The 16,382-nt window shown below is 33.7% G+C and overlaps 1 protein-coding gene across 1 annotated transcript in view; it reads right to left on the bottom strand.

Annotated features, from left to right (window-relative positions):
* The window catches only part of LOC128985822 (SKI2 subunit of superkiller complex protein), a 63,222-nt gene extending 47,139 nt beyond the window's left edge, over window positions 1-16,083 (bottom strand). The window contains exons 1-4 of the mRNA XM_054405738.1: window positions 15,906-16,083; window positions 9,618-9,797; window positions 5,804-5,963; window positions 4,662-4,966 (exon numbers count right to left, since the gene is read on the bottom strand). Coding sequence (XP_054261713.1) covers window positions 4,662-4,966; window positions 5,804-5,963; window positions 9,618-9,797; window positions 15,906-15,929 — 669 coding nt within the window. The 5' untranslated portion in view covers window positions 15,930-16,083. The remainder of the gene's footprint in view (window positions 1-4,661; window positions 4,967-5,803; window positions 5,964-9,617; window positions 9,798-15,905) is intronic.
* Between the last annotated feature and the right edge of the window lie 299 nt (window positions 16,084-16,382).

Genomic DNA, 16,382 nt, shown 5'->3' with positions numbered 1-16,382 from the left:
TTGACCATTTTTAAAATAAATAATAATTTTATCCTAGATACCTTTATCAATTCTGGGTTCAAAAGTGATTTTAAATTTTTTTATCTATTTTGTTACTCCTACGGCGGCCATTTTTGTTTTGCGAAACACGCAAATTTTTGCTCATGTAAGGGTTTGCGTTAACTTGCACTTAACTCGGTAACCATGAACACTAGAGTGATGAAACAAAAAGCATTTTAATCTGGAAGAAACAGCCTCAATATTATGTTCAGTACATATTTATTGAAATGTGTATCAAAAACACTTTTAAGCCCATCTCAACATTTCATAAGAAAACGGAAAAATTTCAACTTTTGAAGGCGTATTACCATTGGAACGAATAAAATCTCAGACTTGATTTTTTTTGTGTGTGTAGCAACTCAGTAGAACTGTTTGTATTTCAAATATCAACCATGAGACTTAATTCCTTTAAAAGTTATCATTTTTCAAAAACTGAAATTTTTTGAAAAATTCAAATTTTGAGTCTCAATATCTTTGTTGGGACAAAGTTTAAAAATCTGAAATTTTTACCAAAAACCCCTCTTATGGTTGTTATACTGCTGTATGAATTTCATCTTTGAGATTTACTTTTAAGCTAAGTTACAGTATCATGAAAATCGCAAAAACCCCATAAGCTCGGCCAACGCGGCTAGTACTGTAGGTAGCTTAAAAATTAATTTATAGGTGTAGGTAATTATTTTATTTAATGTAAACTTACCTAACTTACTTTAAAGTAATCTATAGCCTTTTCTTGCAAATTTCTTGTCTTATGTGAAATTAAAAAAAAACTTTTTATCAGATTATTTTCATTCAGATTTACACCTTTTTTTCAATAGGCCTAAATATTTTGAACTCATTTATTAATTTATTGAACCACTTTCATTTTAATAAAGAATATTAGAAATTTCACATACAAAAGCTGTTTGAAAGACAAGTTCTTAAAGTATACAACTTTTTTTACTTTTTAGTGTTTTTTGTTCTACTTTGATCATGCTAATTAGGAAGTTTGGATGTTTCTTCATTCAGTTTGGGTTTGTCCTTCCAGTGGTTTTTGTCAGTTAAAAGAGATTTAATTTTCTCAAAACTTTGTTTGTAGGCACCCAAGCTTGGTCTTTCTAATTTTTTTTAAAGGCGGTTGGTTGTTGGTCCTGCTGGATCTTTATTTTGATAACTGATGTCAATCACCTCTGCCACCCACCACTGTCATACACAAATGCAATAGAGTCTTTGGTATGAAGTGTAATTTTTACAGCTTTCAGTTGCTAGTGAGGTTACGAAGCACCTAACATTACTACTGTCCGGTACAGGAATAAAACAATGGAAGCTTCTTGTTCCAGTAATCTTTAAACAGTTCTCAAATCGGTCCAGGAGTTTGTTGTTGTGGTGTTGAGTGATTTCTTCATCTGTTATAAAAATGAATTATTTTGTTAAGAAAAACTGTGTTTTGTGACTCATTTACGACTTCCTGTAGGTACTGGAGACTGTATCAGTTCCCACAGAATATGAGTGGTTTTTTTTTTCAAAATACCACTTTATTGATTTGTGTTATACAGGTTACGGTACCGGTATATTAAATCTAAATGGAAAATAAATTTTAAGACCTCAATATAAATAGAATTAACTAAGTTTTATTTTAGTTAAACGATGAATAAAACTTAAAATTTAACAGGATTTTATTTATTTTTAGTACCGTAGCGGTACATATTGGCCTAATTTGTACTTGGGTACAAAGTTAACTTAAACTGTTAAAATCTGTTTTGGATTTTTGAAATATACATTAAGATAATTTTACATTAAATAAAATAATTACCTACACCTATAAATTAATCTTTAAGCTACCTACAGTACTAGCCACGTTGGCCGAGCTTATGGGTTTTTTGTGATTTTCATGATACTGTAACTTAGCTTAAAAGTAAATCTCAAAGATGAAATTCATACAGCAGTATAACAACCATAAGAGGGGTTTTTGGTAAAAATTTCAGATTTTTAAACTTTGTCCCAACAAAGATATTGAGACTCAAAATTTGAATTTTTTTAAAAATTTCAGTTTTTGAAAAATGATAACTTTTAAAGGAATTAAGTCTCATGGTTGATATTTGAAATACAAACAGTTCTACTGGGTTGCTACACACACAAAAAAAATCAAGTCTGAGATTTTATTCGTTCCAATGGTAATACGCCTTCAAAAGTTGAAATTTTTCCGTTTTCTTGTGAAATGTTGAGATGGGTTTAAAACTGTTTTTGATACACATTTCAATAAATATGTACTGAACATAATATTTAGGCTGTTTCTTCCAGATTAAAATGCTTTTTGTTTCATCACTCTAGTGTTCATGGTTACCGAGTTGTGCAAGTTAACGCAAACCCTTACATGAGCAAAAATTTACGTGTTCCGCAAAACAAAAATGGCCGCCGTAGAAGTAACAAAAGAGATAAAAAAAAATTAAAATCACTTTTGAACCCAGAATTGATAGAGGTATCTAGGATAAAATTATTATTTATTTTAAAAATGGTCAAGCAACCAATTATTTTATTTCTGGATCACTTGATATGGATTGACCCCACCGTTTATTTTAATTCAATTCAAATAGTTTATTGCCATTAAGTATACATGTCATACAATAGGCCAGGTCAATGGATATAATATACAATTCAAAGTACAATGTACAGAGTCAAGTGTAAATAGATGAACATGCTATACTAATAAACTAATAATACTGGGTTTTTGTACAAAAGTATTTGAGATGTATTGATGTATATTTATTTTATTTTAATGTAATTTTATTTTAGATGTTCCTTAATTTATTATTGGTTGGTAATTTATTATTCCCATGTAATTTTATTTTAGATGGGCCTCTCCTACCAAACTCTGATACTGATAGGTAAAATCCTCATGACCAAGCCCTCAATCTACAGGGCTGTCTCCTGGCTACGAGAGCATCTTAGACCGCTCGGCTGTTGATTCGACCCATTAGCCTTTGGAACTCCAAATGTTGAATGACCACTTCAACGGAACATTTGTGTCTCATTATCTATATATCTAATTCCGTAAGCCCAAAATTTTACAATGAAATTGTGAGCGAACGGGAGGCCGTAGAAAGCTGGAAGGGGTCTCATTTTAAAGGTCTGGGCATGAAGTTTTGGGGAAAAATACTCATTTTTCTTACTTATGCACCAAAAGGTTATTACAGGATAAAATAAATCACATTTAAATAGCATGGGAATCCAGGTCATGTCCGATTTGTTTACTTTAAAACATGTGGTTTAGATTTATTTAAAGCATATGGTAATATCATTTACTATTGGCTACAAAAGTTGTATTAATAGTGTTAAAGGTAGTATGTAATATATGTATTGTATGTAACTATAGTGCATTTGAAAGTAAACATGCGTGCAAATGAAAATGAAACAGCATTTTGTGATTGGCTTCTACGCTTATATTAGGTAATGGAATCTTAGAGAGCAATAGGGCAACACCGGCAATTGACATTCCAGATAACTTTGTTCTCTCTGATTGTGCAATAGTTTATGGCAACTCAATAAATCCAGAAAATATTCAAAACTACTCCAATCAAATAATTGTATGCCCTTTAAATGAACATTGTGATAATTTAAATGAAGAAGTATTAAAAATCTACTACAGTAATTATGAAGTAGTTTCAGAAGACCCTACAGAGAGGTTGAACATACCAATTGAGTTTATAAATTCAATTACACCATCTGGAATGCCACTACACAAATTAGTTTTAAAAGTTGGTTCAATAGTGATGCTCATAAGAAATAGGGTCTGGATTAGTTAATGGAGTACGATTGGTTGTGTTGGGTATGTCTGAAAAAAGTGTAAAGTTAGTAGTAATTACTGGAGTAGGGAAAGGGAACATATTTTTCATGTCAAAAATAAAACTAATATCTACAGATCCTAATATGCCCTTTAAATTTACAAAGGATTCAATTCCCATTGCGATTATCTTTCACCATTACTATAAATAAAGCGCAAGGCCAAACCTTCCCAAAAGTTGGAATTTATTAAAAAAAAAAAAAAAACAGTGTTTACCCATGGTCAACTTTATGTTGCTTTTAGCCAGGTAAAGCGGCCAGATGACGTTAAAATAGAAATAGAAACAAATAAAGACCAAGGAATGGACCAAAATGGATACTACACAACAAATGTTGTTTTCAGAGAGATTTTGTTACAGAATTAGTATTTTACAATTTGGAAGATGACATTATCTCTATGTGTTGTGTTTTTCTAAGTGAATTTGTCTATATTAAAAAAAAATGTATATATATTTAATTAATAGTGAAGATTATTGAAAATGTTCTTTTGCTGTATTATGATTAGAAAATTTATGTTACAAACCCACCACATGAAGAGTCCTTTTGAATTTTTATCCTAAACAGAGCAGACATAAAAATGAATTATGCAGGTATGTGATAACTGTTATACATTATTATAATATACAAAAAATTTAAACGATAATTCAAGGTAGGGTACGGTAACCCATGAGACAAATAATTTGTACAAAATAATTATTAGAATATATTACATATACTGTATATATAGGGGCTATTGCCCCTACAAGCCACTAGTAACCTCCTAATACAGAAATTATTTAAAATATAGTAGAAAAACAAATTGATACCTTTGGAATCACACCTTCCTCCTCTTCATCATTCTGTGATATCCTCAGCTCAATAGTGGGAGCTTTATTGTTGATGTGCTCTGGCTCCTTGGCTGGCTCTTTCCACAGGCCAAGAATGTCCTGCTCTTGATTCAATAAATTTATTAAATTAACTACGTTCTTCTCTTCTACGACACTTTTCTCTTGAACCAGGTCAACCACAGGAAGAGTTTCATCATTGACATGAGAAGTTCTGCTAATCGGGGTACAGCCATCCTCGGCAAATTCCAATCCTTGTGTGAATCCAGGTGGAATTGTAAGAAAATCTGAAAAGACAGTGACCAAATAAAAGTAAGAGAATACATTAGATGGACCCGGCCGTCAATCCTGAGATGTCTGGATTATTTTATAAAAAATTAGGCAGGAACATAAATATTGTTTTCCTATTTTAGGGCCTCATAAATATGAGTCTTTAAGGGTGTCAAGTATGAAATATTTGCTGCAAGCTTCAATTATATATTAATTATTTTCAATTCCACCAATGATTTGATCTTCATCCATAATCCTCTACATAAAAGGACCTCCTTGAGCATCCATAATGTACTGTGCGCAACTCGGTTTTTCAGGATTGATACTGGGGTTGGGTTTTCACTATTAAAACCCTTACTTACTTACGTAACTTACTACTGTGAACTGTATTCCTAATAATGATATAGATGTAACCACTCAGGAAATGTTTCAAAATAAAAATTACATGTTAGGTGTTGGATTGGGGTCAGAAGAGGATAACTGAAACATGCTATATGTATCCAAAGTAATATTACAAGGAGGGTTACGTGAAATGTGATGATTTTATGTCTAACAAAATGTGATAATCTAAAGTCATAACTGTCATTCTCATTCATAAAATATCAAACAGCAGATTTATAAAAGTACAAATTAAAAATAGTGTCTAAACATAGCCTATTTTTAAAGAGGGTGTTGTTTCTCATTTTAATAAGCAATATGAAATAGTAAGTGATTATTTTAAAATTTAAGTATTTCTTTATCACAGTAGCAAAATATCATAAAACACTATAGGTATGAACAAAGACCATACACTTCATGCAACACTACTGTGACGACTAGCCTATAATGCACCCAAAAAATATTAGAATACCTACTGCTTTCAAAATCAAAATCTGTAAGCGTGGGAACTTTCAACAATTCATCTAGTTCAGAATCATCATCAATGTCCTCTCGAGAGATTTTTTTTTGCTTTGAATCTAAATTCTCCACTTCACAAATATCCAGAATTTCACCACTGTTTGGGTCTCGTATAACCTTTGGACAATTACAAAGATACATTAGGCCTAGTTATAGACTGTGAAATGATAAGAAACTTATATTCAAAACTCAAGAAATAACACAGAATTTTAGGCTTATTCAAATAATTCACAAAGAAAAACTATTTATGAAATATTGACATTTAAAAATGAAAACTGTAGTAGCTAACTTACACTTAAAAAGTGTTTTCAGTGACGTTGTTCAGTACCTGCAAGAGAGGACAGAGCCCATGCTGTAAGGGATCCGGGCCAACTAACTAAGAACAATGATTTACTGTTCATTGAAAAATGGATTTTGATGAAAAAATATCAAACAGTTTTTGGAGGGTAAAAGATTAAATACAACATTTTGATTAGTTTTTGAGTACGGTACGGTAATGTACTACAATAATGGTTACAGCCAATTATTTTTAAAAAGGAACTACTAAAGCATTACCTATTCATTTTGTAACTTATACACATTTCTTAACTCAAACGCAAACTTAAGGCTCGTGACTCTGTGGGAATGAATAATAGTTTTATTCTATAGTTGATAGCCTACCTAGTTGATTATTGATGTAGCATGTTGTTTTAGCGAATTTCCCATATATGGAATAAGCTATTACCGTAGTAGGCTACTCATGGTAAAACCTGGACGCGGCACCGATTTTTTTTTCGTTTTGAGGTCCCTAGAGGCCAAAAACACCATCCCTTCAAATTCATATATATATATACTAGCTGTTTGCCCGTAGTAGGTTGAAACCTTATATTCAGAACAGGAGTTGGTTTGCATATTTAGTGTGCATTTTTCCAGATATGCTGGTTAAACTATTACTGTATAGGAATACATAATAAACCTTCGCAAACACAATATCTGACAGTTTCATAGCCAAAACGAATGCTTCGCAATTAAGTGTCAACCGATCATGTTAGTCCATATTTTATATCTAATGATAAAAGGAACTGCTTTATAGATCTATGAGGCATAGCCCTTAACTTACGGAGGCCTGTAATTGAAAGTTACTTTTCACACTGGTTAAAAGTAGTAAAAATACTACCTCAACCTCACTACTGCACACTTTATTCGGGTTGAAATTTGCATTAACAAAGGTGCTCTTTTTTCACGAAACACTGAGTAATAAGGAGATTAATGCGTTACCAACAGGCTTACACACACAAATACAGAAATGAATTAGGGGATTTACTACACTTTAACCAAAGCAAATTACAATTATTTGAAAGTTATGATAGTGTCATCAAATTTTATAATAACCGTTTTTAGGCCTAATCAAACTGTAAAATTGGTGTAAATCCGTTGGCAAATATATAAATAATTAAATAAATACACAGCCCACAAAACATTTATACGTTAACAACGCCAAGCTTTAAAAATTCATGATGGTTTGCTAAATAAATCGTTCACTAATGTATTATCATTTTCATAGCATAAAGTAACATTTTGGAGTCCAGACAGAAAACGCAATAAAATTATATACAGTAAGACATCAATTAAATTTAATAAGAAATAAGGTACAGCACTAACGATAACTATAGTTGTAAATAGTGATGTGTTTGTACGTAAATATTATTCTTGCTGCTACCACCAGTTCTAAGGAAAAGTAGCAGTACCAAAAACCAACGTTTACATTTAAGAAAAGAACTATAGTACTTACGATTACGACCAATTCAAACTGTCCTTCTAATAAAACTGTATTATAGGTGGTAATTCGTTGGAAAATATATAAATAAATAAATACACAGGCCACAAAACATGTAACGTTAACGACGTAAAGCTTTAAAAACTCACTATTATATTATTATATATGGTTTGCTAAAAAAAACATTCACTTGATGTGGTGCAATACCGAAGCTATTAATCTCCCTTGGTTTTAAATTTTTTAAGTTTTCGAAAATTATAGTTATTTCCCATTTATTTGTAAGCAACTTTTAATGTTAACATATAATGACAGTTTGAAGAAACCACCTTTATCCAAACAAAGGTTTCTTTTTTAAAAGATTACGTAATCTCTAAACTATAATCGGTACACATATCTAGCAATCATTCGGAGGAAATGTGACAAAAAACGCACAAATCTGGGGTTTTGGACGTTTGTAGTTTTACTTCCTAAGTAGAAAAAGTACCGATGTCGTTGTCGAAATGTAAGTAAGTAGAAACCGAAAGTGACACATTGGAAAAAGCTAGTTGCGATTTTAGCTACATCTGTAAGTTAAACATATGTTACGATCACAGTGAAATTAGAAAGAACTTCCAAGATAACAGCAACATCCACGATCACCCACTGCAGTTGATTTTTTACTTTGCACTTTACACAACTGTCTTTGTTACGCCGTCATTGAATGGAAACCTTTTTTTAAACTATTGGTGACGATGATTAAAAAAATGTAAGTTTCCCAGCACTGATTCACAACACTGATTCTCAGTATTTTCCCCGGTTATAAAAACTTAAGAACAATCGTTGCACTTGCGATTAATTAAACCGGTTAAGTAAGGCACAACGGTTTTAATCTAACTTGGTTTGGATGTGCTAACAAAACTTTATCGGAAATGGTTGCGGTATTTGTAAACAGTATTTAATGTAAACATATCAGTGACAGCTAGAAATGAGAACTAATCCAAACAGCAGATCGTTATTTCATAAAATGTAATAGTAAACATTGGGGGAAAATTTGACAAAAATCTAACAAAATTGGGTTTTTGATTGTTTGTTATATTTTTTCAAAAGTAGTTAGGCCATATTTTAATAGCCAAAGACACTCTCGCCAATCCAGTGAATACAGAAAAATAATTGGAATCTTGATCTTTACTCTAGTTTTCAAGGAGTAGGCCGCGTAAAATGACATTTTGGCGTTACAGACGAAGTCACAGAATGGACAAACAGACAGACAGACATACAGACAGAAATTGAGATAAGACTCGTTTCGGCTTTCTTAGGCTATGAAACGTAAAAATAACCAAAAACTGCATGATTCTAAGCAATGTACAGACAAAACTGTAATTTTATTTATATAGATATATATATATATATATATGTCCGTTAGCGCGATAACTCAAGCAAAAATGATCCGATTTTGATGAAATTTGGTACAAACGTGTAAACCTATATTTATTCGAACGAGTTCGTGATCTAGCATAATCGGACCATGGGAACAGGGGTTTATGGGGGGTTTTATGGGGTAAAAATGGGTTTTTCCCATTTTTGACCCTAAAAACAAAAAAATTTGCAATTTCTTTCTAAACCGTTTTGTAGAGCTTAAAAAAAGAAATAATTTAGTATATTGAAGCGCTGTTGTATGCCTAACTGTCACGGAGAAAATTCAAAAATAGTGTAATTTAACATTCCAATGTTATTCTTATGGAGAAAATGAAAATTGTTGTACTTTACTTGTTTATGGATATATATTGATAACATTATGCAAATTTATTTATTTCATCCTATACTATTGACGTATGGTCCAAAAACACTTTTTACCTTCCCCGTAGCAGCAAACCTAAGCACTCGTTAAATCTAATGTTATTTAAATAGGGAATACATAACCTATGTCTTATTTATGGAAATATTTTAGCAGAAATATAATCAGACAAGTTGAAATTCGCTTAGTCTGCAGGTTTGCTGCGGCGGGGGTATTATACCTATAACTAGTGCCTACTTACTTTGAGTGTTGTTGCCGGTGGGCATAGTTCAGCGAAGTATAATGCTGATGGATTGGGCTTCCTTGGCCAGAACACCTGTGATTCTTTATAGTCATGGATCGGTAAACGTTCTGGATTCAATAAATAATCTTCTAGTTGTTTTGTTACATCTGGAAGTACAGGAGGTGGGCCAAAAGGCAACTGCAAGCAAATATGTAAGGCTGCTGAGTTTAATAACTATCGATACAATTTCTTTAAACTTATAATGATTGAAGACTCAAAAACGATTCACAAGACTTACTACAATACACTCTACGTTTATTATACAACTATTCTGACTTTATCTTCTTGTTTGGCAAAGTGTGAACATAGCCGTGCAGCCCAGTGAAGCTGCTGCTACAGAAGAAGACTTTAAGACACACTAGGCCTATAACTGACCGCTCTCATCCTATTTTCAAAGAGCTAATTATTCTAATTGTCTAACAGCCAAGACGTATTTAACACCTTACTAATCTAGAAACACAACACGACAATTTTCTCAGCTAGAAGCATGCAACATAACTATGGGACTCATAAAGCGTGTGACATAGATCTACCTCACAATCAGCCTAGTCACACAATAAACTCTTATCGATGGTTTGCCATCAAACTACTTAATACGGTGCAAACAAGTGTCCTCGCACAAAGTGATTTTAAAACAAAGCCTCTTTCACCAGAGTCTCCTTAATAGGCATTTGTAATCACTGAAGGAACTAATTGGCACGCCATAGAATTTGTCAAATAACCTGGTGACTCCTGCAGTTAAAGTTTATTTGTTTGTATTACTGTATACTGTTTTGTTTATTTCAGCTTAACTTAACGAATCGATGGTTTTATTAATACTTGTGAAGTCAAACGGGGTGAAGCCCGTAGGTACAGCTAGATTCCACAATTGTTCTTTTCAGATCTGTAGTCAAAAATGGTTATCTTAATTTGTAGTGTCACTTTTCAATCTCAATATTTGCTCAAATCTTAGTTAACTTTGTGTCTAGTTGTCTGATTAATAATTAATGCATATATTCAAAGACAATAGTTTTTCTGTAAGTTAGTTAAAATGGTTCAGTTAATATTAATAATCATCAAAGCTGGCTCTTTGGACCTGCGATTAGCGGTAAATTGTCTCGTCTGGTTAGATAAAGGGATGTGATTCAGTTGTCGTTTCCTACACGAACTGTTTGGTCGTAACAGTCAATCAATCAACCATAATCGCCAACAACGTAGCTTAAACACCACAAAACTTAAACCTAATAGCTATCCTAGTGGTTAACATAGTGCCTTGGACTTCAGTGCAAGGGGTACAGGTCTGAACCCCTGGAAAACCAGAAAATATTCAGTGAAGAGGGTTGTGTAAATTTAAATTTATAGAATCTGTTCGTCAGCAAGAAATGAATGGACACTTTATAGCCTTAACCTGCAAAAACTGTCTTTTAAGTGGCCCTGCCTTTTGAAGCATACCAGGTCTGATATGTGGACTGGATTTTATGAGGAAGAACATTGAAAAGTTTGATGACATTAAGTTAAGTGAGATGTATTTCAAAGAAGGCAACTTAGTTGAATGTGCTGGTATTCTCAGATTGGAGTTAAATAACAAAGCAGATATGACTGGGTAATTACAGTGTGAAAATAGATTACTTTTGACTTTAGAAAAGTGAGGGCTTTCAGAATAACTTATTAGGCCTACAGGGAAATGTTGACACTGGTCTTAGAGACCGGACGATTTGTCATCAGCGAATTTAATGTAAAATCTTAGATTTAGTATTTTTTTAGTATATGCGGGTTTAAGGAAAGTAAAACAAACATTTTAGTATAAAATTTATGTATTATAAGAAGTAATATCAATTTACAAAAAGTGTAATGAAATCTAAAATAAACATAAAACATACAATATACTGGAGACATAAAACAAATCATAAAATTCATCTTGTCTGAACTTGTCTTTTACATACAGTCACACTCTATGCACACTTTACAGCTTTTTTTGAAAAAAGAAAGCTATTACATAAACAACTGCCTACAAATCACAAAACATAACACAACATAAAACATACAACATACATGAAACATAAAACATCAAACAAATCATAAAATCTACTTGTCTGAACTTGTATTTTACATACCGTTATAGTCTATGCACACTTTACTGCTCATTAAAAAAAAAGCTACCTATTACATAAACAACTGCCTACAAATCACAAAACATAACACAACATAAAACGTACAACATAAAATAAATCATAAGAATGTACTTGCCTGAACTCTTTTACATACAATCTGGAGTCTATTCACACTTTGCAGCTACATTCCAGACATATTGGTTTTGTGCACCGGATGCAGCAGAGTCTTTCTCTCCTTTGCCGATGGGTACTTGCTGCACGTTTTTCTCTTCGGCGTCTTGTCATCAGGCACTCCGTTGCGTGTTACTTGTGGATCTTCTCCCCCAAGCATCTTTTCTCCTCTTACAGCGCGAAGGTGGCGCTTCATATGGGGCTCAATAAGTTCCTGAGCCAGTTCTTTCAGGAACTTGAACCTTGTAATAATTGGTGAGTCTCTGTAGCAAAGTTACAATATAAATGAGTTCACACTGCAAACGTTTAGGAGTCGATAGATTACTGCCATAGGCCATCGTCGGGTCCGCCTGTTTGATCCATAGATGGCACAGTTCATGTCCAACAGGTCTACAACACACTTTGTCCTATTATAAAAATTGATTACCTCAGGCTTCTTCTTTTCCTCATCTATTTCCTATACTTCTTGCATAAATGAGATCAGCACGACCGACCGGTTTTTTTTTTTTTGGAACATATGATACCAAATTCTTTGAATTACCTGATGTTGATATTCAATTTTAAATTCTGTCTGTCTGTGATATAGCCAAAGGCTGAGTTCTTTTATAAGTGTTTATATGTCTGTTTGTAAGTATTGTATTTTAAATTTTATCTTTTCTTGCCCCTGCTATGTTTTTACTAATTTATTACAAAACACACAGCATGTATTGTATACACAGTGCACCGGTTTTCATGTTTGCTCTAGTCTTTGCATGTTTTTATAACCTACAGTATTTTATTTTAAGATGACTGTGATACTTTGCATGTATACACTGCACTTGTTTATATTAAGTTTGCTCTTATATTGCCTGTAAACCTTAGGCTACTGTTAGTTTAATGACGTTCATCCATTGCATGTTATGTAGGTACATAGCGCTTTACGATGAATAAAAATTCTTGATTCCAAAGTTAGGTTGTTGTTTAAGGCGAAGTAAGATGATCCCACCGGTCGCTCACGGCTTGCTAAAAGCTCCTTGAGAATCACAAGTTTATCCTTCCATAAGGTGCCAACCATGGTAAAACCCTTTTTTTTTTTGCCAACACATCAACGACTCAATAGATGCAATACAGTTGTCGCAGGTCACATTCCTGTTAGTGTGTTCCACGGGTTTGCAAAGACAAGCGACTGCTTGAGTTGGCTTTTGCAGCTGCAACTCTGTAGGAGTAAGACCAATGCCGTCTGAGTCTTTTCCTGTGTAAATGTAGGCATTGTACAAATATGACGTTCTAGAATCACAATAACACTGGACATTGATTTCATATCTGTTTGGCTTTTTTGGCATGTACACCTTGAAGGCACACCTTCCACAGAAGGGAATCAACATTTCATCGATTGTCAAGTATTCACTCAAACAATTTACTTTCTGACAGTTCTCAATGAACTTTTCAAAAATCTCACTCACTGCTGCTGCCTTATTTGATTGTTTGTGGTGTGCTCTTTTGAGAATAGTGAAGTCATATCCTCATGGTTGTTTTACAGGATGCTAGCAAGTAGGCAATGCCAAGGAAGGCATTCATTTCTACACTATCTGTAGCACGGTAATTTGACTTACTTGTTGTTGCCTCTAAAGTAGATCTTACTGCTGCAAGTTTTTGATTTGTAAAACTTACATCTGAGTTGAGCATACTTTCATCAAATAACAAATTCCATGCCTGAGTTTTTGCAGGTTTGTTTCCAAACACTGGAGCTGGTCCTTTTAAGCCTGGTAGAGATGTCCCCTGATGATGTTTCGTGCAAGTGTCCGCACATTTTGTTGTCTTGGTTTAGTTATCAACCAGTAGGGAGGCCCAAACTCCTTTTTCCTCAACCGTCTGTAAACATAAATCAGGCAGTGCAGGTGCTTGTGGAACGTTTTCATCAGTTTCCATAGCTTGAGATCAAGAAGGGCGGCATCTTCAACTACTGCATCTTCACTACTAGGCCTACTACTTTCATGATCACTTGGTAGAACAAAGGCTGGGTCCTTGTCAGAATCGTCTATTTCTTCACATGAGCTTTCATTTTTGGACACTTTGTTATAAAGCATTCTATTGATGCGAGTGTCTAAGTCATAGTCATGAACATTGACACTCTTATAGGTTGATTGTCTTTCCATCGCTTAAATTTTCCCGCATAAAAAACAGTAAAGTACCGTAATAAATTATAAGGGATTAAAAAATTATACAACAGATCAACAATCCACTAATCGAAACATCCGGTACTTGAAACCGGAAGCGCGATATACGTTGAGCTCGAAAGGTCCGGCACTAGAGACCACCACATTTTAAAAATGGAGATGTTCACTCAATGACCGCTGATTGGTGAATGGCGCTGATGAGTGGGGTAGGGAGAAGAGTAGGAGGGGGCAAAGGTAGGTACTGAGGGGTAGGGGCACGCTCTTCCAGCAGTTTTGCCACTACAGAAAAATCAATTTTCCCTCAGGTCCAGTGTTTCGGTTAAAGTGTTTTAAAATTAATAATGATTTAAACACACCTCTACAAGTGTGTTTGTAGGAGAGACCATAGATGATTCTGATAGTCCTCCTTTACAGGTGGAAGACAAATCGTTTTTAGAACGTTAGAGTTATATGAGGGTTGCACTTTAGTAAAATCTGTCCTACACTCATTCGAATGAAAAATATCGATATATAGATTATTCTACATATCCATTATTTCATTTGGTTGTTTAGGCTAGGTTAACTTAACTAAACTTGATATAAGTTAAGTTCTGGCCTATCGAATGAAATAATCGATAAATTATATTGATTCATTCGAATGAGTGTAGGACAGAAAGTTCAGCCGTTATAAGTGACATGTGGATCCAAAACAAAAACTTGAGTCATTGAAAAAAAATTAACAAAACAGTTTGATTTCTTACTAACAACAAAGGATAACAATGCAACAATTAATACCCTAGATAAAAACAAAAAAACAACACTTTCTGTGAGTGATTCATCTTGGGACACTTTAATAGGTATGTCTGGTAGTTAATCTTAATGCTTTCAACATAATCGAGTAGCAGGCAATAGGCTATGAGAACTAGATTCAATCAATCAATCAATTATTGAGATGGGGACGCCACCTAGGTGCGTATTTTAACCCAAATATGAGTGAAGGATGAGTGTAGAATGGTGTGTGATGACCTGTGTAGCTTTGTTACTGACTAAGATCAGCGGTTTCATTAGTCAGGATCATTTATTTAAAGCCCAATGATCAGGAACAGCTGGGTCCAGTTTCGAACCATCAAAAAGCTACTAACTTTTCTCAGGATCGAACCGGCGACCTTTTGATTACTAGGCGAGCACTATAACCACTCAGCTACCCAGCCAGTCAAAGATTATAATTTAAGATATCTTTAATCATTAAGATATCTTAATTTAAATAATCAATAAGCATGATTGAGTCTTTGCCTATATGTTTCCTGGTAAGTGTGGTGTAACTATTTCTCTTAGTATAATATAGTATCTTAAAGTAAAACCGAATTATTCTGTTCTGCATTCTCACCCCGTAGCGAAGCACGGGCAGAGCAACTAGTACATGTTAAAGCCCTCACAAAATTTATAAATCTTTTTCTCAACAAACACCAAAATTTAAAAAGAAAGGCATGTTGTCAGGTTTTAATCATATGGATTATATAAATGTGGGTTTGTTGCAATATTGCGTTTGGAAAAGTTTTTTTTTGTGCGTATACATAACTTGTGTATATTGGTTTGTTTTAGCGAATTTCCCATATAGGGAATAAGCTATTACCGTAGTAGTAGTAGATTACGGTATAATTACAAATTATAATTAACAAATTACAGTATAGGCTAGTCAATGAATTTACAAAGTTATATTTAAGTTTTCAAAGCTTAAAGTGTATGTAGGCCTACTTCGTAGGTAATTTTAATAATATTTGAATTTACATGTTCTTAGAATCCAAAAGATTAAAGATAACCTTTCAAGGCGTTATCACCGCATAGCTTACCTCAATATTATCGAAGGTTTTCATGACAACGTTAAATTAAAACCTTGTTCATAAAGAGCGGGTCTCGTATAGGTTTAATAAATTGTTGCAGGTATCAATCATAGGCCTAAGGCCTAATATCAAATCTACGTTTTAACACAGAATAATCAAATAAGCCAATTACAAGAAAGCAGAAAGCTAACCGCTAACCCAGTCCCAGTGACAGCCGACAACTATCCAATACTCGACGTTCTGTACCCACGAGCGACTCTGCTATCCTCCCCTCCCCCAGATCCTCCCCTACCCTGTGCATAATGTGGAAGTAGATGTGCCCGTGGGTACAGAACGTCGAGTTTAAAGTAACTGATAATAATAAGGGTTTTTTCCTTGCAGATAAGGTGGTCTGGGGCTTATACCCATGAGACTTTAATGTTCTATCTGGTTGTCCATTAACGATACAATCTTATTTTCCAGATAAGTTCCAGATAAGGTGAATAC

Source organism: Macrosteles quadrilineatus, unplaced genomic scaffold (assembly GCF_028750875.1).
Source record: "Macrosteles quadrilineatus isolate MER2022 unplaced genomic scaffold, UCM_ALF_1.0 Scaffold_1__1_contigs__length_201487025, whole genome shotgun sequence".
Classification (NCBI taxonomy): domain Eukaryota; kingdom Metazoa; phylum Arthropoda; class Insecta; order Hemiptera; family Cicadellidae; genus Macrosteles; species Macrosteles quadrilineatus.
The sequence above is the reverse complement of the archived record's forward strand: the minus strand, read 5'-3'. Positions and strand labels throughout refer to the sequence as shown.